Source organism: Chiroxiphia lanceolata, chromosome 11 (assembly GCF_009829145.1).
Source record: "Chiroxiphia lanceolata isolate bChiLan1 chromosome 11, bChiLan1.pri, whole genome shotgun sequence".
In the NCBI taxonomy this organism is placed as follows: Eukaryota; Metazoa; Chordata; class Aves; order Passeriformes; family Pipridae; genus Chiroxiphia; species Chiroxiphia lanceolata.
Genome location: NC_045647.1, coordinates 19716933 through 19742289, shown reverse-complemented (window position 1 = coordinate 19742289; position 25357 = coordinate 19716933). Strand labels below are relative to the sequence as shown.

The 25357-nt window shown below is 43.7% G+C and overlaps 1 protein-coding gene across 5 annotated transcripts in view; it reads right to left on the bottom strand.

The window, feature by feature from the left end:
* Positions 1–300: 300 nt before the first annotated feature.
* The window catches only part of FAM120A (family with sequence similarity 120A), a 52174-nt gene continuing 27117 nt past the window's right edge, over positions 301–25357 (bottom strand). For 2 of the 5 annotated variants that reach the window (XM_032698729.1, XM_032698728.1), the window contains exons 9-18: positions 24730–24954; positions 22275–22449; positions 16228–16477; positions 15225–15339; positions 11909–12118; positions 10874–11057; positions 9857–10003; positions 8258–8399; positions 4699–4795; positions 301–2210 (exon numbers count right to left, since the gene is read on the bottom strand). In XM_032698729.1, coding sequence (XP_032554620.1) covers positions 1899–2210; positions 4699–4795; positions 8258–8399; positions 9857–10003; positions 10874–11057; positions 11909–12118; positions 15225–15339; positions 16228–16477; positions 22275–22449; positions 24730–24954 — 1857 coding nt within the window. In that variant the 3' untranslated portion in view covers positions 301–1898. The remainder of the gene's footprint in view (positions 2211–4698; positions 4796–8257; positions 8400–9856; positions 10004–10873; positions 11058–11908; positions 12119–15224; positions 15340–16227; positions 16478–22274; positions 22450–24729; positions 24955–25357) is intronic. The other 3 variants (XM_032698731.1, XM_032698730.1, XM_032698733.1) reach the window with 2 other exon arrangements.

Here is a 25357-nt window from a genome sequence, read left to right as displayed (position 1 = left end):
GAGCTCGACCTCGACCAGTGCGGTGTCCCCCAGCAGCAGGGGAATCACAGAATGGTTTGGGTTGGAAGGGTTAAAGATCATCCAGTCCCACCCCCTGCCACGGGCAGGGACACCTTCCACAAGACCAGGTTGTTCCAAGCCCCGTCCAACCTGGTCTTGAACACACCTTGGTGTCTTCCCTCCTCTGCCTTCTGGGAGGGCACCACGGAGCCTGCCAACTCAACCACTTGACTTGGGCATAGGAAAAACTTTTATTTACATGTTAATTAAAAAAATACTTGACAAAAAAGGCATACAGTATTTTATACTAAAAGAATAAAGATTTTTATTAAGCACTGTAAGTTGCATTCAATAGCCTTCAAAGACACCACACCACAATCCATCTACAACCAGCCAAACCCAACAGTAGTTCATTCTTGCACAATCCATGAGTTGGGGCAGAACTCCCTTCAACTTACATTAAGATACCTACTTAGCTCTGGCGGGCAGGGAATGGGGAATTACACCTCATTTCTGATCACTAATGTGTGATGAAGAGCATCAGGAGAATTATATGAAAACGAATATAAAGAAATGATTCTGATTTTGAAGTACATTAAGTTTGGAAACACTAACAAAAACATCAAAATGATACAGGTATATTTGCTTATACTAAATTCTTGATGGGAAAGTTCTCAAGAACAAGCCATTTGTTTCCTGCTACAGAAGGGGGGTACTTTTTTTTTTTGAAGATCAAAGCGTTTTTTTTTTTTGTTTTTCACAGAATTTCATATTTGCTAATATGAAGGCATAAAACAGCAACAGAGAACAATAATGCATACAGCAATGAGTACACCAGGGTAACGTTGATATTCAAAACGGCTAGATAATTTTTTTTTTAAAGTTTTAGAATAAATGCAACAGAGGTCAATAATCACAAAATTTTAAGGTTAGAGCAAGATCAGTCAATGACTAAACATAGTTAACATCTTTTATAGGACTATTACTGATTATTAGCTTTTTTTGTTTTGCAAATGGGCACAGTACTTGTAAGAATGGAAGAAAGAGGACAATAACATGCATAATATTAACTACACACTTTAAAAATCATGAACCATGCAGAAGTTTAGCTCAAATAGTAGTACTAATGGTCTACGTCTGATTCAAAACCACATAGTTCATTGATCACGGATGCATGGTATTAGTCACAAAAAGTTTCCCAACACATTGTGTTTGTTTTGAAAGGTCGTTTGCATCTTCTATGATTTCAAGTTTATCTCCGTTTAACTCGCTCGTAACGTATGTATGATGTCTATTGAACTCAGCAGAACTGCAAGTGTTACTGAGAATTGGTAGTTTCGAGAGTTTGCACATTTTTAAACACAAAAGAACCACGGCAACGGTGATGAGATTTCAGAAAGAAAAAACTGTGGTTGTGCCTTTTTCCCCCCATAATCATGAAATCAAAGCCTTAAAGAAAGCTTTATTGTGACACAGTAATGCAAAATCAAATATAATGGCATACATATGGTGCCAAGTACTAAAAATTATAGTTTTAAGCTATATATACTTAAAGACTGCCAAAATTTGTTTTCTTTATATTTCAAAAAACAAAACTACAAGCTTTTGTCATAACCAGTTTAAACTTTATGTATACTTCATTTTAAGTGCGGGAGTCAAATGCTCTTCATTCTCTTTTTTTTTTTTTTGTTTTATTGTAGCATTTTGACTACAACTGGTTAAAACTAAAAAAATGTGTTGTTTAAATCTCTGACATCAAAGAGGGATCCGAATTTCCAAAGTCCTCATTTTTCTCTTACGGAAAGGAAAAAATGTACGTAACTGTAGGCTCTCTTTCTTTCCAGATATTCCTAATCCTGACCCTTCCCAACATCCTTCACCCTCTATAAAAAATAAGTTTACTCTTCTTTTTTTAAGACAGTGGCCTCAAGAGCATCATCTTTATGGCAAACACTGTCTGCATTTAGTGCATTTAAGTGAGGATTCGTATTGCACATTTTAGAGTCATTACTCAAGGCACTTTCAGACTGATTGGAAGCCCTGATGTCTCCTGTATTCCCATTCATCTGGGAAGCTGGTTTTTCCTCAGTCACAACTCCATTTTCAGCCAGGGATCCATCTGAAGACACAAGTGAGGATTTAGATTCCTCGGATTTTGACTTAAGTTCTTTGGCTACTTCTTCTGCTGAAGCAGCGTAAGGAGGTTTGCCCTAGTTGTTAAAAAAAAAAGAGAATTACTGAAGAACCAGTGCTATAAATGTATATAAATCTATAACTGTACAGTCTGATACAAGGATGCCACAACAGGCAGCATGCAGGGCGCAGGATTGTGAGTGAACATGAAAAAGTAGGCATTTGCTGAAAGAAGTGGCCAAAAAAAATACACTGGGGAGAGGATTTTCAGCGTTCCCCAGAGCCTCCTGATGCTCCTGGGGCAAACGCCTCAGTTTCAACCTCGATGCTTCACTTATTTCACAACATCAGAGGTACATAAATGTCTGCAAACACCAAAACTGAGAATCAAGGTACAGCTGAACTCTGCTTCTTGGTTCATGTGTGCTGTGATTTAAAGGCAGGGTTACATGTTGCTCAAATTCAAACCCCACTGTTTTCAGAGGCACCATGCAGTATTCTCTGCACCAGGCTATATGCTTCCAACGTTAGGAGAGGGGTTTCATACAAAAAGCATATAGTAAAATCTTACAAGACTGAGTAGAGCCATAAAACCCAGATTGATGCAGCATACAATTAGTTTTAAAGTATCTATAATTAATCTTAGCATTCCAGAAACATAATAGGCTTTAAACAAACCAAAATGAGCAGGCTGGGCTGCTGGGGAGCAGCGCACTGGTCTGTCCCACTGTTCACCAAGTCAAGTGCTAAGAAATGGCTTAAAACAGGGAAACCTGATACACCTCAAACAGCAGCAAACTCCTCCATTTTTACCTGCCAGAACAGCATGCTAGTGCTGTACTGAGCTGCTGAAGGATTCTACAGAAGGATTTTGCAGGTGAGCCAGCACTGCTGCTCTCCAGCATTCTCATTACCCAGATAATCACCAACAACTCTGTCCCACTGCACAGGTACGGGACTGGCCCCTGAGGACAAGGGAGACTGATCACCCGTGTCCATGGGCCTCTTTATAGGGGTCACTATGTTCAGCTTCCAAGACATGCTTTTGCTTCTTTACAGACCAAGAGTGAAAGGTCTCCTCCTGGGACAAAAATGGCCAGTCTGATGTGTTTAGTAAATACAAGCAGCTCATTTTGGTCAGGTTCCCAGCCCTCGGGGAGGGGGTGACTCGGGGTGAGCCTGGCCCTGCACAGACACCCCTCCTCATCCCAGGGTATGAGCTCAGGGTAAACCAGCACCACTCAGCCTGAACTGGGCACCACAGTCTACTCACTACACATGAAGTTTCCTAAGTTCTCCCTGCCACGTGCATTTTAAATCACCTTTTTCCTCTTCCTGTACAAAGAATGTACTAGAGGGACTTGATAACCACAAAGCGCAGTGAGTTCAGGACCAGTCCACAGAAAATGTCATTTATCTTTCTTGTCCAGGCACAATTTTACACACAGGTCCTTGTGATCACAAGTATTTACCATCCAAATTACACACTGTTGATAAAAATGCGAATATCCAACCTTGATGGCACTTGCCAACACACCTGCATGTTCTACCTGAGCTACACTTCCATATGTACATCTGTAGTAAGCCTGGAATATTTGGGAGGATGTTTTCAGGGTTTCCTTTATTTCAAAGGTTAAGATACTCAGAAATTAGATACTTTATCACTAACAAACTGGTTTCTCTTCTATTTAAAAATGTAAAGTTTCAGATCCATAGGTACATTTATAAATATATAGAATCTGTGTACACAGAAATTTAACTAGGAAGTGAAGTATCTGAATTTTTACACCTAAAAATCAGTAAGTTTTACTGGAAGTTGAGTTGCTTCATTATCTACTGGAGAACATTCCCTCTTTTACTGTCTGACACCTGCAAACACCCCCCTACTCTCAGGTGTTCCTGACAAATGGCATGTCCACATGACATATTTATTGTGGAAGTTCTTCCAACTATTTCCTACTCATTCCTCCGTTAACAGTCCAAACTGCAGAGCAGCCAGAACCATGGAAAACGGAGGAAAACAGAACTCTGAAGCAACAGGTATTTCACAGAGATCAGCAGCTTGGTCAGCTGTACTTGAAGGATCCATGGAAAAGGCAAATGGACACCTCTCAGGTTGTCACCAGAAAGGAACCTGTGTGCTCACGGGGCACAGGCTGCTCCGCTATTCCCAAGAAGTTTAGAGCCAGCTCTTTCATCTGGAGCCCTCCAGCAGCAAAGATCCTTCACTGCTACAAACTTTCCTTCATGAGGTTGGACCAAGGTCCCAGAAAAGGAACTGGGGAAGAGTGGGGGCGGGAACAGAACTGCTAATTTGTTTCAGCTTTGTATTTCTCCCACTTTTCCTAAATTTTCTTCTACTCCCACGACTGGTTCGAGCAGTGTAGGCACAGGATTCATGTCAAAATACATTCTTCCATGTGTGTCTTTAGAAGTAAAGTTTGCTTTAAGAGAGATGTGACACCAGCCTGTCCTGGTACAGCTCACAGCCACTTTGAGCTGGTCTGGAGCCCAGCCCAGCCCAGCCTGTCCCACAGAGCCAAGTCAGGCACTTGGCTTCATTACCTGAATTGCTCCCTGGCTTTTATAACCTCGCCCATAGTACCTTCCGCCTCTTCCGAAAGTTCTTATCACCGGAGTGGAGATAACTCCTCTGGGACGCCTGCAGGGGTGGGGGAGAGAGGGGAAAACAAACACACATCAGCTTTGCTTACAACTGCTTTACATCTCATTTTGCTGGAATATTTTTTTCCCTAGCTTTACTGTCTTCAGTTCCTTAAAGAGATGTCTTTAGAGAAGCAAGATGACTAATTCTGAATCACAGGGTTCTACTGTTCCCAAGTGTATCAAACCCAACAAACCTTTTGGGTTTGGAGTGATAAAATGTTTGTTTCTATATTTCCCTTCTAGAAAAACAATGAATGATACTTTCAAGCTCCACAGAAACATTATCCAAGTGTCAAATTATCCTCACAGCACTTTAAAACCAGAGCTCAAAATACTTTCACCTTACAAAAATAGCAATTTGAACCACTTACAAGGCCATTTTCCCCATTTAATAACACTTCCCCCATATGAACGCGTGAGCAGACAGGATCTGATAAAAGAAAGTGAGGCAAATACAAAACTCCTTTGGTTTTGATGAGAGAATACAAAATTATCTAAGACACTGAGGGAATAAAGGAGTTTCATCCATATGTGGAATGTGGCAATTGATAAGTTGGTATGCTTTCCAATAGAGGCTCTCAACTTGGACGCATTGGGTGGTGATTTTTGGTGTGATTCAGTACAGATTAGATCAGATCAAACCAAACTTTCTCACCTTGGTCTCAAGTTGTGCCAGGGGAGGTTTAGATTACATATCAGGAAGAATTTCTTGATGAAAAGGGTTGTGAAGCCCTGGCACAGGCTGCCCAGAGCAGTGCTGGAGTCACCACGAGAAGTGTTCAAAAAACGTGTGGCTGTGGCACTTGGGGACAATGGCTCAGTGGTGAACAAGGTGGTGGTGTTGGGGTGGTGGCTGGATGTGACAATCTTAGAGGTCTTTTCCAGCCTTAATGGTTTCATGATTCTGCTAAAACTGTTTTAGTCCCATCAATTGCAGAAACTCAACTTCCCTGTCATTACGTCAAGGATACCACTGCCCTAAAAATGCCTTTTGTTTTCTCGACTAGAAATATTGGATTGCTCTAGAAGTATGGCACTGCTCTGTGCTTCCTCTGGATCTGCTGCCCGATTCCAGCAGGTCCCCCTGTGACACTGGCCTGTGCCCCCCTAGTCTCTTCACACACGATGTGAATGCCCACACTGGGCACTAAGAAACTAAATTCTGGGGTTTAAAAGCAACAGCAGACAATGAAGAGGGAAAAGCTCTGGTTTGTATGTGAGTCACCCTCACTGCTTTCCTTCCTCACCCTGCCCACTGGCTCTCTTTTTACAAGGCCAAAGCGTGTCCTTTAAGGAGCTGAGCAAGACTTTTCCCCCTCAGGAAATCACAGAGAATATATTGCTGGGTCAAAGCCAATACAAAACAGCTGGTGTAATTTCATACAATAAGAACATCTGAGCCCAGTGTTGCAGAGATGTGAGACAATGGGGTGAACAAGCCTGACTCAATCCCTAGGTTGGATATCAGGGAAAGGTTCTTCCCGCAGAGGGTGGTTGGCACTGAACAGGCTCCCCAGGGCAGTGGGCACGGCCCCAAGGTTGCCAGAGCTTCAAGACTACACCCTCAGGCACATGGTGGTATTGCTGGGGTGTCCTGTGCAGGGCCAGGGGTCGGACTGGATGATCCTTGTGGCTTCCTTCCAACTCAGGACATTCCATGGTTCTATGATTCTGTCTTTAGGCAGAACCCTTAACACAAGCATGTTTTCCTACTGGCTGTATTTCAGCATCAACTGACCCAACAAACAGGTAAGCTGCCTGCAGTCATTTTCCCTTTCTGACTAGTTCTAGTAACTCTACATGTGGAGAATTTCTCATTGGTGCTGATTTGATGGAGACAGGAAGATCTAGCATTGACAGTTTTCCTGTCTTTTTGAGGTGACGACGTGCACCCAAAACCTTACTGCCTAAAGACAGGACCTCCAACAAAAAGAAACATCAGATGTTTTATCTCAACTCAAAAGCTACTATTGGAGAATATATTCCCCTGTCACAAAGGTACTGACTGGAGCAGTGACACCCTCTCAGTGACCTGTTTCCCAGATAAGGAGGGCTCTCGATTCCTGGCTACAGATGTTCTGTATGAATTCAGGTATTTCCCTCTTCAGGAGATGGAGGAACTTCTATCCTGCACGTGTGTGTCAATGTAAGGCAGCTCTGAGCCTGAGGGTGCCCCGACGCTCCTCGGGGAGCTCTGGAAGACAGAGGCTTTGGGCAGGACACCAGTGGGGCCTCTCCCACACAGTTGCTTCTCTCACTGAGAAGCACCTTCGCTCATTCCCACTGTCTCCAGCTGCTGCTCTGGAGCAGCACAGGAGCCCCCTGAAGCCCACACAGGTACCTGATGGTTGTCTGAAACAACTAAAACAACACTCAATGCCTCTGTTTTGGCAACCAAATCTCATTCTAGAGAATTAAGTGTCCTCGAAGGTCAGCCCTGCTCTCACACCAACGCTGTGTGCTGCTGCTGAACCTGTTCATCTTTGTTTCTGCTGCTCCTGCCTCTCCCTGTCCCCACAGCAGCTCCATTCTCCCAGGGCTTCAGATCAACCCATCTCCTCACTCAGCCCAAAAAGACAAGCATTCCAACAGCTCTGGCTGACTCCAGCATGAAGCTTTATAGTACACATTCGAGTACATTAACAGAGAGAGGAATTCATGCAGTGCAGACTTAGTCCTTCAGACTGCAGTTCCCTAGCTCAAGGTGGCACAAATACACCCACTTTACTCCATTCAGAATACAGACAGACATAATATATAACTCACATTACTTTGGGATTGTCTCCTGTAATAGACAGAACCTTAATTAAAGGTAAGTTCTGTGAGGCACAGAACCAGCAAACCTATGGAAAAAATATAATCTTAAAAGTAATGGACTAGATACTTTTGTAATAAAGTACTTGTCTCGCAGACATGTTGTGCCCCTGTAACTTCAGCTGCAGTTCAATGAAGTGGTAGAGCGGAAGAAATTAATATTCTTTTAAGCACAACTCCCACCACAACTGTAACAGAGAACTATTAAACCTAGAAGTGTCTTTCAGGTGTTTTCTGCTTCACAGTAGAATTACATAATGTAGTTGTTAAAAATCTTATCATGCTTCTTAAAAAATGTCCTGCCGTGAAGCAGAAAGGAATTGAATGTACTGTGTTTGTTGATTTCAGGGAAGAGAAAGCCCCTAACTCATTTCCTCATGCAAAACAAACCTCTGTGTGTGTATATATCTCTATCTCAGACTGAGTATGAATTTTATTTGCACACAGATGCTTATACCTACCTGAATAACTGAATTAAAAGATTTTAAAAGGAATGTCAATGCTTTTCTTGAATATTCAGCAGGTATAATTGACCTTAGGTGTCCTAAAATGTGTCATATGCAGTCTCTACTTTTCCCTGTTTTCCTTGTTTCCCCAGTCATTAAATCCCACATGAGAAGCACGTTGCCAGGCTGGCACTTACCCTCTGGCTGGTCCTCCCACGGACACCACCTGCAGAGGAAATGGCCCTCTCCCCCCTCGTCCACGTCTGCTTCCAGCCCAGTGGCCGACTACAGTGCCGGCAATTTCAAGTTTCCCTCCCTGAGAAGGAATAGGTTGGACTCCTGCACATAAAAGGAAAACCAAACCTTGATCTTCACAATCACCACAGTAAAGTTCCAAATGAATGGAAAGATGGTTTGCCCAGATTTCACCACATATCCCATTTCCTCTATGGATACTGGGAGACTATTGCTCATTTTGTGGTATTCCAGAAGTGTTAGAGCTCCAAGAGTCTGTTCCCTCCCCCCCTTTTTTTAAAAAATAGACATGAATTCTGAAAAGAAAAATTAACTGACACGAGTGCTTCAGTTTCAGGGATTAAAATATACTTGAGAAAAGCCTCAAGAAACAAGGGGAACTTTACAAGCTGGCTGAAGATTGGTTTTTTTCCTGCACTCCTAATGAAGAAGTAATTCTTGCAGGTTCAAGGCACTTTTTAGCCAACGCCAAGTATCAGCATAAACCACACAGATTATATTTGCAGTAAAGAACTTAATAGGCAGGATTAGCTGTACTAACACTAAGTTGTTATGAAAATGTAGCATTTAAATTGATCTGGGTGTAGAAGGTGGGTTTATCCTTCCCCTTCCAAGAAAGCAGCTAAAATTTGCAATTGTCTAAAATGCAGCTGTAGCTTCTGTTCAAGTTGCTTATCTCTTAACACCGGCGTTTTGCCCTTAAAATTCAGCTCTAGGGCATAACATGTATTTTAAGAAATCTGGGTAAGTGGGACTGAGCCAGATGTTACTGGTAAGACCATCAGCACCAAAAGAGTTACAAACCACAGCATTTATGCAGCACAATTAGTCTCCAAACGTTAATAGGCTGGGAACTACAACACTGATTACATCCAGAAGGTTCCTACTTCCCTGTCCAAGTCCTTCAGTTCCAAATGTAGATGGTTTGCAGGGGCAGAGTTATTCACACATGAAGCACTAGAGGTATGTTTGCTCTTAGGATAAAAGCTCAGAGGACAGAAAGAACAGCTGAATAAATATGAAAAAATTACCCTGACCAGGGCATTGGAATCAACAGGTTTCCATCATCCCACCTCATACAGGAGGTAAGCAACAGGCACACAGGAAGGGAACTAAATCCCACTCCTGTGTCCACGCGAGCACTGATGCCAGCAAGGAAGGGGTCAGCAGTAACAGTGAAGTCAGTCATGTCTACATTGGGTTTTTGCAAAAAGCTCAACTGCCCCAGATTTTGGAAAATGCCTGTTAATAGAGTGAGGCAGAGTCCAGCAGGTTACAGATCCCCCCTCGCCTTTTGGGGACAGGAGCCAGCCCGCCCCGTTGGGTTTTTGGGCTCTTCTGACTCGGAGGAGGGTTTCTAGGCATGAGGAGGCTGGCGGCAGGGACGGGGAGCAGAGCGGACAGCAGCCCGGGCAGGCTCTAGAGAGGGAAGCTGAGACAGTTAGGGAGACAGGGAGTCAGGAAGAAAGCCTCAGACCAAACCGTACAGTGGAGGAAGCCGTTGCCAGAAGCTCTAAGAAAAGGGGTTTGGGTATAATTACCGCCCTGAAACTTGCTAGTCCTGTTGCTGTCATTGCCAGAGAAGGCTCCGGAGTGTCCTGCCGCTGCCGCCACCCGGAAGGCCCGGTAAGCGCCTGTGGCTACTGTTTCCCCATAAGGGCCTCCGAAGCCATAGACTCCTGTTAGACCCAGGGTAAAGAAAGACAGGGGAAAAGCTGTGAGGGGGCCAGGCACCTGGGAAGGCCCCAGCAGAGAGGCTGCTGCCTCCTTCCACCCTTCTGGAGCCAGCCAGGAGGGCCGCGCTCCTGCGGACTGGGCTCCTGTGGGTGATGCTGTACCACCACACCGAGGGAGCCCTGGCCAAAGGTGTCCTGCTGCCTCAGCCAGCACGGTGTCCCTTGTCCAAAGAGCATGCCTTGACCCTGGGCTTGGAATGGGATCCCAATTTCTATGGCGTTGTAAAGGCTTGGGACAATTTTTTGGCAGTGAGCTCTGCTGGCTACAGTCGTGGCACACCAGGAATGCCCGTGTCCATATCCATATACCTATGGGCCTTGGGACAGAGAGGTTTTGAGGAAGGGAGCAATTCTAGGAACAGCCTGGAATGGTTGAGTCAGTACTTACACTCGAGGGTGCCAATGGTTAAATGACTGTAGCAAAACACAGAGGGGTGGGGAGGGTGAAAGGCTGTCCAACCCTGACAGTTAAACTGTGTCCATTAATTTATAAACATTTTGAAGCAATGTACTGTGCAAGTCAGAGCCTTTTCATAACACCCAGTGTCCATCCGTTCCTCTTTTTTCTAGTTCTACAATAACAGTAAAAATATTTTGATCTGGCACAGTTACCAAAATCCTGATGGAAATACGCCCATTCCATATCACTGGGCTATGGCTAATAAAAGTAACACCAAAATACAGTCATTGGCACTTGCCAACACAAGCCAACCACTTGCTTTTATGTATTTTCTCTGTGAAACTGAACAGGAAAACGGATTTGTAGTTCTGGGGATGTGCAAGGTAAGGTAATGTGTGTGGCACCACTGTCCCATCACTTACCAGCAAAGCCTCTCCCCCTGCCCTGAGGTGGTGGGACTGGCCCAAAGTGTCGAGGATACATAGAAGCTGGATAGAAAGGCATGGCAGGTGGAGGTGGGAAAGGGAGAGGATGGTTCTGCCTGGAGAAATTTAATCCTTCTAGGATGCTCTGACGCATCTTTTCAACCTTGGCTGCCTGCTCAGCCTAGGAATAAAGAGAAGGTCACAGAGGGATATTAAAATTCTCATTTCAATTGTATAAAACTACATTTACACAACAAATTCAAAGAAGAAAGCAAAACAATAGAAGAATAGAGACAGAATCATCATCCTAAACCTGGACTGCAAACCAGAGTCTGTGCAGACAGGCTGAAACATGCCTGGAGGGTTACAAGCCTGAGAGGGACCACGGCCACCATCAGTAGCCAAGCTAAGATCAGCTTCCCTTGAGTCAGAAATAAGAAGGGATATGATTTCATACCTCCCAAAAAATTAAAAGCAAAAAAAAGTTTTGGTCATACAGTATACTGTTGATTTTTATCAGTTTTTTGATTTTACAGTTAGATAATAATTTTGCATGATTTAGATACAACAAAAAACTCCTACATGTGTATCTTAAGATTGTAAGAAATGTGTAAAGCTAAAAGACCTCAAGAATGACTTCACAGTCTGTAAAATCAGTTAGAAACCACCAATTTTCTTTCACTGTAAACCCAGTGCAGCTTAGTCCTCTGGGACAGCCTGACCCAAAAAGGCAGGACTTGAACAAATGAGCAGAGAGTTTCCAACTCGGCCATTCACCATGGCATTCAAGTTTCAGTTTCCAGAGAGAAAAAAATGAAATTTAAGTTGATGCCTCTTCTTCCAAATCTGCCCGAATGCCATCCCAATCATCAAGAGAAAAGGGATTAAACAGCAAAACCCACCCATTAGCCATTCACTTTGTACTTTCCTTTAAAAGCAGGGACATGACATGTGACATAAATGATAATAAACCCACCCCATCCAACCCTTCTGGGGACAAGGGACACTCCCTCACCGTGCTGAACTACACACCTGACCATCACAGAGGTCGATGAGCGGAACTTTCTCCCGGCTTGCTTTGATGAGCTTGGTCTGGAATAATTTCCCATCAAAATACATCCAGGGACAGCAGTGCTCCCATGGAATCGGCTGCCCGCAAGCATCGTTGGCAAAAAGAGCCATGTCCACCCCGCTCATAAATAGAGCAGACAGTTGGATTCCACGGGGGTCCAGATTCTCAATCTGTTGGAAAACACGGGAAAGTCAGTAAGATCGCCATGAAATCTAATTCAAAGTTATTCCAACAGTTACATTCTTTTCAAAACTCTTGCAAACAGAGGGATTTTAAAAGGTCATCCAGACTTTCACATGCTGGACTAGAAGAATGCACCAGAACCTCTCGCCTGTGCATGCAGAGCTGCAATCCTCAGGAAGGCTTTGGTTCCATCCATCCACTCTGGAGGCCAGAGACAAACCCAAATCCCTCTATTTTCTCAACAAAGTGCAAGAAACTATTTCTACAGACACTTAGAGGAAATTAGCAGTAGAAAACTTCATTAAAAATTTTATTCCAAATAATTATGTGCTTCTGAGATGTGCTGTAGAACGTTTCAGGAACGAGCTCATTGCCAGCATTCCATTTTTCTTCCTATATAACACATTTCCTTTCCAACTCCTTTATAATGGATTTTCTATTATCTTGATTTTGCTATAAGAACACAACTCTTAATAACAAGGCAGTGTTTATGCATACAACAGTTTTATTTAGGATGCAGGATAGAGACACAAAGGTAAAATTAAATGGTGAATAATAGCTGATGGTAGAAGAAAAAAAGGATTGGCTTGCAGCAAGTGTATTTTTAGCTCTGGCATAAGAAAATATCACTACTGGTGTTCTCTGAAATACTTTTCAAAATATCAGCCCTTTCTTGGGAACATTTTCAAGACCTTGGTATTAAACTTTAAAATTAAACTCCATTACCTTCCTTATGCATAAGCAACCTTTAAGGGCCCCAAGACTACCCAGCTCATTTTGCAGACAGCTGGGTTCAAACTCAGCTGTTCTTTCTGTCTGTATTCACAAGCAGCTTCATGTGAAGACAGTAACAACCCTGAGGAAACATTGCATCTCCCAGCTAACCAACATATCTTATAGAAGTTATCTGCATTACTTTGTGATTGAAAAATAAAACAATGTCTATTAAACCAAAATATTGTCTGCTATTTATCACTAGTCATTTGTTTTGTGTTGGAGTGGAAAGAATATTTTCTCTGTGATTCCTTTCTTAGGTCTCTAAGATCAGCAATTTTCACAGTGACTTTCCTCCTCTTTCCATCAGACCTTGAGAGGCGAGACACTGATGATTCTGTAACTATAGATATCTCTGTCAAAATCTCTACCCTCAGATGTCATTTAGGTTGTGGGCTCACCATCCCTGGAAGTGTCCAAGGCCAGGTTGGATGGGGCTTGGAGCAACCTGGGATAGTGGAAGGTGTTCCTGCCCATGGCAGGGGGTGGGACTGGATGAGCTTTAAGGTCCCTTCCAACCCAAACCATTCTGTGAATCTATGATTTGTTTGTTGTGTTGTGTTTGGAGAATGGACATGGCAGATCAAGTGGCTGATACACAGCTGCTCTTTGATGCATCCAGCCTGGCCTACAAAACTGTCATTAGAATTTCTGCTGATACCCACAGGTACAATCACACAGCTTCAGGAGAGCTTGGGGCAGATGCCTTGAACCACCCTCTTGTGAGCCTTTGGAAGACTCTGCTACACTTTGTCAAGTGCAATGCTTGTCCCCTCAGATGGGCTGCCTACATTCCTTCTGAGCACACAGGATAACTCAAGGCCAGGTCATTCCTTTGGCAGAGGTTGGCCACATACTGCCCTGAAGACAAAGCACTGCTCCTCCAACATGGACAGAGCTGTTCTCTGGACCAAACCCCCGGGGTTCTGAAGGACCCAGTGAGCACACAGGGCTCCCAGCACAAATGTCCAGTACACACCTTGAAAAGGAGCTCCAGCACACATCTGAACAAGTCTCCTGACAACCAGGAACTATGGTTAGGCTGCTTTTAAGGAATTACCCACAAGCAGCACTCAAAACCACGATTCTCAGGAGCCATAATAAGGTTATAACCCACGTCAACAGCGATACAATCCCAATGCTGCAGCAAACAAGTGGCTGTGCATGAACTCATAGGGTGTTCACTGTGCTTCACATTTTTTTCAGCAATGAGGGAAAGGACAAATAAATGTCTTCCTGATGGATTGTATTGATCTCTTTATTATTTTTCTGTTGACATTCATCCTTTGGTATACGGGAAGAAGGTTCTTGCTTTCTCTTAACTCTGCTACTACCCTTGCTAACACGTGAATTGTCTACTTGCTGCGTGCCAAGTTCTAACAGATTTTGTAGTGGATTTGGTTTTCCTCCCCTTGCACTGACTAATACTTTTATATCTAAGTGCCGAGTTTCCACGAGCAGATTGATTTGGTTTATGGATTGAGGCTGAGAAGTCCTTGCCAGGGTGCTACAGGTAGGAACCCAACTCACACTCCACTTGTCACCCACAGAAGAGAAATAGTCACTTGCTGGCTTTGAGGAAACCTCTTCCAGACCTGGTATCAGTGACAAAATATACCTTGGAAATGCCTAATAGCTGGAATATGTGTGAGCTTCATTGTTGTTTCTCCTGAGAAGAGGGGTGCTAGAATTGCTGCTCGTGTCAACCTGGGAAACAAGTGCCACCTCCTCCTTGCTGCCTTACCTTCTGTATTTACAACAAGGATACCACACTAACTATGAGTTAGCCAGCAGTATTTACCTCATGGAGTGCCACTGTACTAGAAAAAAAAAATTAAACGTTTGAGATTTTAACTTTTAAAATCCTCAAAATCATGATTTTTACAGTTCTAAGAGCATTCATAAACTGTTTTCTTCTTTCCCCTTCATTTTTTCACTCAAGATTATATAAAAGTCTCTCTCCATTCCTACACTTAGCTGCAAAAATCTTTTGAGTGCTAAATCATGAGAAAATACCCAGGTTAGTATTTATAAACAGCCACACAGGGAAGAAGCCTTTCTTTTCCTGTATCTTTTCAATGGAAGCACATTTGTTTCCAAGACACAAACTTAAGAAATTGTGAGAAAAGGTTCTGCAGTTACCTATTCAACCAGTGAAACAGAACAGATTATCAATCTCCACCACACGTGAAACCACTAAGAGTAAGATTTTGAAAAGTCCAGGTGATTGTGCAAGACTCTTAGTGAGACAGGCACGTACACATCAGCCACTGCAGTTAATTCCCAGATCAGCTGGGAAGTTATATAGTTAAGAATTACCTTGAGTTCCTGAAGCTGGTCAGGTTCATAGAGCTTTGGAGACAATGCTTGGGCAAGGAAAGCATCCAGTTCCTGGCGGCGCAGAATGCGAACCCCCGGCCACTGTACCATGTACCTGCAGGGAAGGACAACCTTACTCAGCAGCCTCTTACTGGGTAAACAAGAGGGATTTTATGTGTATACACAGAACATGTGACAGGAGAGAAACATGCTGTCCCAATGAAATGAGGAGCTTTACCACTTGGACTACTTTTTCCGCGTACTAACTATTCTAGAAGGAGAAACAAAGGAGTTTCGATGCTCAAAGGCCAAAATGAAGTTCAATGGAATCAAAGACAAAATTTACATTTATCACTCTCAAAAATGGTTTATATTTTTTCATGTGCAACATGCTACCCTTGGATTCTGCCAGAATTATGAGCTAGTTGTGCTGAATAATTACCCCAAAGGTAAGCACCTCCCAGTTCCTCAGTGTTCAATCTGAAAACTAAACACATCAGGGTTCTGGACTTTGTGTGACTCTCCCTTTGGAAGGCTCAAGTACAGAACTAACACTTCTACTGTTGGTTATCATCACCTCAACTGGATGAGCAATTCTAACCCAGGGAGCCTCACACACCAAGGCAGAGGATCATCACATGAGCTTCACATCCTGATAAGCTGCTATGCAGCTGTTCTCTGAAGAACTCCCTCTTTTGCTGTGCAACTTCACCCACAAGAGCCTCTGAGGCCCCAAATATTATTTTTCAGTAAGCTGAAGCCTCAAGCATAGCAAGGGAAACTAATGCAAATGCTACATCGGCCTCTTTGCAACACAAGATCTTTTTCCTCTTCCCTTCAATCCTCAACAGACCGAAAAGAACCAGTGACTACACAACACGCTTTTCTACAGCCAAACCAAACCCCCATTCCTAGTGACCTTGCAAACAGGAATTAACACTTTCTACAGAGATTCCACAGTAAAACTTTCCTTGGCTCTGGTTCCCCTGGAGGTGTCACTGACCTTAGCACACAGCAGAGCACCATAAGATGAGTGGGCACGTTAGTTGGGTTGAGCATTGCTGGTGTGTCCGATCGCATACAGGCCAGAAACGCCCTCATCCGTCGGTTCTTGTCTTCCACGGCTTTGCCCAGCCACAGCTTCTTCAGGTTGGGACAGGTCCACTCCCTGAAGGCAAGGGCTTCCACCAGCTCAGGGGTCTGGGGAGATTTGCCTTTGTAAGCAGCCCATTCCTTAATTATCACCGGTGAAACTGCAGAACGGCAACAGCAGAAAGAAACCGGGCTGAGTTAATATTTCATAGTTCAGCATTTATTTCAAACTTCATATGCAGGAGATTTGGATCCAAAAAGCATTACTTTGAGACTGCAATAGGTACCAGTGTGCTGGATTATACTGCCAAAATGGTAATTCAAACCCTGCATGAACCCCCTTTTAATTGTGATCACTTACAAATTCAGTGCATACAGACAGGTGTTCTCTAGGAACGTTATGCTAATATTTTCAAATGAATATACACAATGTAAAGGAACTATATATATATTTTTCTAAAGCAAACAGCACCATTTCCCCATCCCTGGAAGTGTTGGACAGGGCTTGGAGCAATGTGGTCTAGTGGAAGGTGACCCTGGCACATGGCAGGGGGTTGGCACTGGATGGTCTTTAAGGTCCCTTCCAACCTAAACCATTTTGTGATTCTCACCTGAAAATACAATTTTCCCCTAAAATATCTGTGTCATGGATCAAAAGCCTGAAGTGATAAAAACAGTACATAAACACAAATATATTCCACGTGTGTTCTTTTAATAGCAATATGATCCTAGTGATTTTACTTGAATCAGATTTAATCCTGATATTATATTTGTCCGTAGTTGTTCAACTACTGCAATGCAATGAGATCTCAAATATGGGCAAATTAGAGGGCTTTTCCCTGAAAATTTTATAAAATATTACTTTACTGAAGTCTTCCCATTTATTGCACTGCTTTCTATGAAGAGGTTAGTGGGTTTTGCCTAGGCTCCCTTTCATGCACATCAGAACAAAGACAGTTCACTCTACATGGCTGCTAAATCATCTCCCTTTTTCCACTTGAAGGCAACTAGAACAGAACACAAGCTCACGTCAAGGCTGAGACAAGATACCTTTGGCCTTGGAGCGACCCCAAGCCCAACACAGCCCACAGTGTGTCTGCACCCTTCTAACTCCAAGCCCAGCTATGTAGTGTGGAAAGATTCAAGGAGCTTGTTAGTGCAGGTTCAGGTTACAGCCTGGGGAGATTCCCTGAGGAGTACAGACCTGCTCTTTCTGCTGGAAATGCGCTGGGTACAGACCAAGGAGCGTGTCCTGCTGCTGCCAGTGCAGGTCTGAGGGCTACAAAGCCCTCTTCAGCAATCAGGCTGCAGCCTTACAGAGGACTCCATAGCCAGGGGCAGGCAAACCACGGCAGAGGTGACAGTCAGGATTAAAGAAAGGACTTCCAAAATATCCCAAAGCACTCTCATGCTTTTTGGGAGTAAACCCAGCCCAGTATTGTAGTTACCCTTCAGAGAGCTCAGGGCAGTTTTACAAAGATCATACGCAGCAATGCAAACAAACATTCTGATATATTTAGTTGGTAGCCTCACTACGAAATCATGTTCTATTTTGGTTGCTCCCAGTGTTTATACACACTCTGAAGATGGGCTTTAACAGGCAGCAGAGCTACCCCATCACTGGGGTCCAGCTCATCACTGGGTTTCTCTGCTTGCTTAGGCCTGGAACAGCAAACACAAATAAAGGGATGTATTTTATGTAGGCTTTCAAACTCTCTTGCAATTGTTTTAGATATCAAAAGCAAAACTGTACACACCACCAGTGTTCCACTGCTGTTTCTTTCACTTAACTCATACAGACCTCAAGCTTAGAAGAAGGGAATGTTTTATGTCCAAGTTTTATATCCTGTGTTTTAACCACCAAATCTGGTTCTAAGCTTTTAATCTGGGGATGAGAACTTCCATGGCCTGTGAGGTTAAGGCCACAGCAAGAGTACCTCAGCTTGCTTTTCAGTCACATGCTGCCTCCAGAGGTCATGCTAGAGATCCACTCTGGCTTTTATGTTTTGCTAAATAATGATTATAATATCCAAGAATCCTAGAATGGTTTGAAGCCATCTTAAAGATAATCTCATTCCAACTCCCTGCCATGGGCAGGGACACCTTCCACTAGCTCAGGTTGCTCCAACTTGGCCTTGGACACTTCCAGGGATGGGGCAGCCACAGTTTCTCTGGACAACCTGTGCCAGGGCCTCCCCACCCTCACAGGGAAGAATTTCTTCCCAATATCCATCTAACCCTGCCCTCTTGCAGTGGGAAGCCAATCTCTCTTGTCCTGTCCCTTCAGGCCTCTGCCCAAAGTCCCTCTTCAGCTCTCCTGGAGCCCCTTTATGCACCGGAAGGGGCTCTAAGATCTCCCTGGAGCCTTTTCTTCTCCAGGCTGAACAGTCCTCCCAGCCTGTCTCCATAGCAGAGGTGCTCCAGCCCTCAGAGCACCTTCATGGCCTCTTCTGGACTTGCTCCAGCTGGTCCATGCCCTCCCTGTGCTGAGGACCCCAGAGCTGGACGCAGGTAACCATGCTTTTTGTGGGATGGTTTAACATGGAGGTCAGTCTAGTGGTCCAGCAAACTCTGAATGATGGTGTGAGGAATTGCAACTGTATCCATCCACAAGCAACTGTAGCATTCTTCACCCAAATTTAGCATTTAACCTAAGAGATTAATCCAGGACTTGTCCATATCTACTTAATTCTCCAGGGCATTTCTTAAACCTTTGACAAATCTGTACTGGGACTGCTGCCAAACTCACTGCAACCTCAGCTGCCCGAATCTCTGTCCTCAGAGGGATGTGTGGTGCTTCCTCCCGTGACTTCCACCAGGACATGAGCAATGCCTATCCTCAAGACTACATCAGCTACAACCAGGACCAGTGTGTTCAGCCCCATCACCGTGCTGATCACACTGTTTTTCACACCAAACCTCGTCCTGCTGCTGCTCAGCAGGTCTGAATTCTCACAGAGGCCCAGGTTACCACACCATCGATGGACTCTGCTTTGAACAGTGCACTCACGACACACTAAGGTCGATCCAAGTAACAAGAGTCAGCACGAACCTGCAGGACAGTAACCTGCCTGAGGAACACTCGAGTGCTGTCACAGGCTCTGAAGGCACCACAGCACCCTGTGAGAGCTCTGGCTGCCAAGCACAGCTTGGGTGGTTCTGGCCTTTACTCAGTTTCCGTGCCGTGAGGTGCCCGGTGCCACCAGCAGCCGAGCTGGCAAATGCAGAGTTATCAAGCCTCATTTTTAACCTTGCAATCCTTACTGACAGCACAGCTTGAGCTCAGCACGCCTGAGTGTGCACAAGGGCCACTGCCCAAGAGTCATGGCTTTCCTCTTGGCAGTCCCAGCACTGGCTGAGTACGTCCGTGATGGGGAACAGCACAACACAAGGTGGCTGGGCTTAAAATAACAAACCCTGGGATCCAACCAGGAACTGTGACAGCTTGTGTGTTTTGCCACCGAGCAGAAAGGGCAGACGGTTTCACTACACACATGGATTTATCAGAACATGGAGATAACCTGATCCAGGGCTTGACAAGCAGAGCAAGGGAGACCCTGAATTTCCAGCTCCTCCTCAGGAAAGGCAGCACAGCCAGTGCCATGCCCTTGGCAGCAAACACAACCAGGCACTCTGTGACCCAGCCCCTCCCGTCCTCTGGGAGCAGAGATGAGGCTGGGTACAGCTAAGCCATCACTTAGCACATACTGATCACTGAAGAACCCCACTGACTGCTGCTGCTGTAGTTTCTTGTTGCCTTTTCAACTTCACACAAAAAATAATGGTTTAGAAGACAGGAAGCCATCCGTTTCATGCGAGATCCATTATTTTGCCATCTATATATTTAGTAATAATCCCAATGTGTCAGTTTATTATGCATTTTTCACAGCCTCACATAACCCTCACATGCAATATACTTGCCAATTATTCAGGCACTATTATTAAGCTGCCAGTGTTATGGTTTGTACAACAAAGATGACAGGATTTTAGGTATTAATATTCATTACCTCTCTACATAAACCTTAAGGACAATTTACATTTCTTTAGAAACTGATTTCTTAATTCTCTTAACATCTCTCAATTCCTAAATTTTCTCTTAATTGTCTTCATTACTGTGTTTCAGCACTTACTCATTTTTGAGTGCAGCAAAATAATTTAGACAGTGAAGGAGAATAAGCATCACCAGTTCATTGCAGCCTGGATCCTCAGAAAACTTAAGAGAGGGCTAATTGACCTGCTTTGCTGTTTTAGACACTGTTCTCTCCTTGCATCCTGCACAGCCTGCCCAAGTCTTGATGTTTTGTAAAAGAGGTGACTAAAACAGACACGTCCCTGCACCACAGCCCTTTCACACCCCACACCTGCATCGCAGCCCAAATCCATCTTTACTGCCACTGCCAGCTTTGCAGTGAAGCAAGGAACTTTTGGGCAAATGTTCAAATTTCTTTTTGGCTTTTTCAAGAGCTTGGTCAGTCCTAAGCTAGAAGTAGGTCAGTAGCTGGATGCATCCTGCAGCAAGATTTGCCAGAGCTGCCGTAACTAAACCAAGTCAGCAGCAGCGTGCTGAGCCTAAACTGAGAATAAACTCAGAAAAGCAGGATACATGAAGAGAAAACAGAGATTATTTAGGCTTCCCCACTAGCCTACCAGGGATATTCTATGTTTGCAAGATAAAACCTGAAGCAGACCTCCAGCACTCAGCCAGTTCACCACAAAAATGCTGTAGCACAGTTTTAAGGACAGGAGTCTCACAAGGATAAATGAAAAATGCAAATAACGTCACTACTTGAATCCTGAAATAACCTTGTAACCCAAAATACTACTACGCTGTGTGAGTTTAAAGAAAGTAGCATTTTGTGACTATGTGTGCTGAGGTATTATTCAAGCAGGGTAAATAGTGATTCCCACATAAAAACTGGCAAAGATAAGCAGCTTTTCAAACATCACTGGGAGATTATCATCTTCACTACAAACATACAAAAACATTTCACAATTACAAATGGAAAGAGCAAAGGGAATGGATATAAAGTTTACAACTGATACTTATTTTTATTCTTTTACACATGAAGCCTGTGAATGATGGTTCCATGCATTCTGAATACCTGATTCTTAAATTTAGCCTAGCGACAGCAGACTCCTACATAGAAACTTGTGCTGCAGCTGTGCACTGAAGGCTTCAGCATTCCTGTAACCTTTATAAGCTGCTACTGCAAAGTTCAGTCATTTCTTTTCATGCATCATCATAAGAAAAACACCCTAGAACAAGGAGTTTTCTGGAAGGACAGTAACTCCTGGAAGCTGAAGACTTAAAAAGACAAATTCCAGACTACTGAGATGATTAACATCTATCCCCCTCTGAACAAGCCAAAGAATAGTTGATAAAGCTCTTTGCAAAAGTTTAGCCTGTCCCCACCCAGGTCTACCTTTGCTTACATTACACCTGATTTCTGTGGGGCTTAAATCAGGTTTTTATATGCCAATACCTGAAAGGCACGACAGTCTTGCAGATTTCCCTGGGGTACCTTTAATGACACATTTGGGAAGACACAAAAACTTAATCTGTGTACCTCTCACTTTTGAAACAAGCAGGCAGATGTGTATGTGTGTGCAGAGAACTACGTTTCCTAAATCCAGCCCTGCCATACACTTGGGAATGACATCACAAACTGACGTTCCTCACTGCAGCTCTGGCAGCAGCTTGAGCAGACCCGTTCAAAACCAAACCCCAGAGTTTGCTTAGAAATGGCAATATTTACAGGTTTTAAACTATGACAGCAAATAAAATTTGAAATTAACATCTTTTTCTCTTATTCATGGGATCCAATAAGCCAGAAATCCCTCTGGCCTTAGCTACATCAACGAAATCTTCGCAATGATTCCCATTCAGATCATGGCACAAGTGGCTGGGAAACCACAGCAAAGGCAAGAGGAATAAAGTGTGGGTTCTGCAGTACGTACATTCTGGTGGAAGTCTGTTCTTTCTAAAAGCAAGCCTTTCAGTTTTCTTTCTGCTTTCTGCCAAACTAAACAGGACTCCGTAAACATACTGACGCACTGGCCTATACAGGAGAGCAGCAGGAGGCAGGTCTTTGTTGGCTTCATCTTCTATAGAAACGGCGATTTTGATTTCACCCTTTGGCATGAAAGAAAGCAGAGAAATATGACATGTTACAGTGAACAAAAAGCATTCAGGTATCACGGGAGCCCAATCCAGCTCTCAAATCCATCTCAGCTGGTCATGACAGATGTGATCCAGCAGTAACGTGGATCTCAGCTTGGGGCAGGTAACACCAGGGCAGGATTGCCCCAGCCTGCTTCTTCTCCTCCCAGCCCTGACTGATCATTCCTGTTGCTTTCCTCTTTCTTTTCTCCATTATAAACACGTTTGTTTGTCTGGACTATCTGCACGTGAGAATTAACTAAATAGTGATCTGCAAATATGGGCACTTAGAAGAGAAAAACAGCCCACATGGAAATAGATTAATGTGCTTTTAGACAGTCAAAGCACATTTAAAGCTGATATAGATTTCAGGAAGTTATTTTAAAAAAATATTCATGCTGTCCAAAAACACCAGTCTGAATTTTTGGTGCAGGATTTGAAACATTACTGAGGACTTACAGCAACAAACAACACTGTGAGAATACCTGGCCAAAAAAATCCTAACTGGGAATTACCTGAGCAAGGCTGGGTTTGAATACACATAAATAAAATGTTAGCATTTTATACATTTTCAGAAAAAAAGCATGAAAGAACCGTCCAACATTTCTCTCACAGAAAAGCAGCAACAGTGTTTTCTGTGACTTGCACATCCAACCATGTGAAAGTATTCTTGGAAAATGACTGACTTCACTGCACTGTCCCCAAATATCAACCTTTATTTTCAACATTGACAAGAAAACACTCCATTGTGCTACTTTCTCTTTAAAAAAACACCAAAACCATTTAAACGATACCAATAAGGAATCCTGAAGGTGACATCTCAGAGTGATTACAGTAGGATATCGTCAGGTTTAGCTCAGACAACACTACCTTAGGTGTAAGACATGTCTGAAAGGTGTCTCTGCATAACAGCAACATAACCTGGAACACCTCTATGTGCCCATTTCTAAAGAACCCCCATAACTGCACCACAAGGTTCAACAGTCCTGCAGTCCTGCACTCGGGTCACAACAACCCCCTGCAGCTCCAGGCATGGGGAAGAGCAGCTGGAAAGTGTCCGAGCAGAAACAACCCTGGGGGTGCGGGTGGCAGCAGCTGAACAGGAGCCCAGGTGTGCCCAGGTGGGGCACCTCAAACCCTGGGGTCAGTTTTGGGCCCCTCATGACAATAAAGACGTTGAGGTGCTGGAGCGTGTCCAGAGGAGGGAAGCTGGGGTAAGTCGGGCTCTGCTCCCAGGGCACAAAGGAGAGGATGAGAGGAAACAGCCTCAGGTGGCATCAGGGGAGGTTTAGACATTAGGAAAAATTTCTTCACCAAAAGGGCTGTCCAGCCCTGGCACAGGATGCTCAGTCACCATTCCTGGAGGGATTTAAAAGACATGTAGATGTAACACCTGGGGACATGGTTCAGTGGTGGCCTTGGCAGTGCTGGGTAAACAGCTGGACTCGATCTTAAAGATCTTTTCTAACCTAAATGACTCTGCAATTCTATGATTAAACAGGAAGTAGTATTTAAATATGCCAAGAATATTTGGCTATGCAAAGTGTGAAGCAGAACTGGCATCCATGGTCTTCACAGACCTTTTGATTCTTCTCCACTTTTCTTCAACAAAGAAGTGTAAGAACATGGCAGCAACATGAGCTGTGGTGCAAAACAAACACATGGGAAATGGGAAATCCAAACCTCAACCTCAATACAGCAACTTTTGGTTTGATGGACTTCAGATCTGCCTGTGGTCCTTATTGTCCTGAAGTGATTTTTAAGGTGAATAAAGGTTAACAGGAGTGGGGACAGTTCCATTTTGCTGCTGCTGGTACAAAAAGGATTTCTTAGAGCTGCTCTATTTCTCTCAGGGCCAGCTATCAACGATGTGAGGGATCATTTTGGGAGGGAAAACAATCTCAGTACTTCTGAATGCTGAAAATAGAAAAGACTTGGCACAGACACCAAAGCACATACGAAGGAATTTTTAGATGGAAATGGACTCTGCATAAACACACACACACAGACATATACACACATGCTTATAGATATAAAAATACCTACATATAGTCAGAAAAAAATTATTTTGTAAGTAAACACTTCTAATTATAGTATTCTCATACTTATTGGAACAACAGAAGGACTAAAAAGGGACCAGAACTCAGAGCACTAAAAAGGACGTAAAAATCTGATACTCTTTAGCCAGGAACACCAGAGCAATTACCTTCACAGAATCATTATCTCACAGTACCTCACTTTTACAGGTCATACCTTGGTTAGGACATGAAAGATGTAGGGATACATTAACCCTTTCTTGTGCCTGTGCTCTGCCACTCGTAACACTTCAGGTGCTACCGGAGGTAATGGAGGGGTAGTAATATCCATGTGGTTTCTGGTGGGCATGGACAACAGGCATGGGATTTGTGGATTACTGGTTTGATTCCCTTTGACATCAGCTGCCTGACTTCCTGAAGAAGCACTAGAGGAACCTTCTGCCTGTAACAGAACACACAAAATAAAGTGCTTTGGATGTGTCCAGAAACATACCAGCAGATCAGCCAAGAGAAACAGCAAATTTCCTCCCTCGCCCCCAATGAAAACAGTAAATCTTCACATCACGCAGTTGCAGTGTGTAGAATCATTATCCAAAGCTGGCTGCAAGGTTTTCAGAGAATAGAAACCTTCAGCCAGTGTTTGCTAGCAGCAGCAAATTACCAAGAAAATAAATATTATGGTAAAGCTTTAACTTATTAACAGCAACAGTAATTACTATTCTCTTTAATTTTTAACTGCACAATACAGAAGGGGACTGAGGGCCTTTTAATGACATGTGAATGGCCTCTTAACTCAGTATTTCCAAGATACTCCCAACTCAGTGTGTGAACTGACAGTCTCAAAG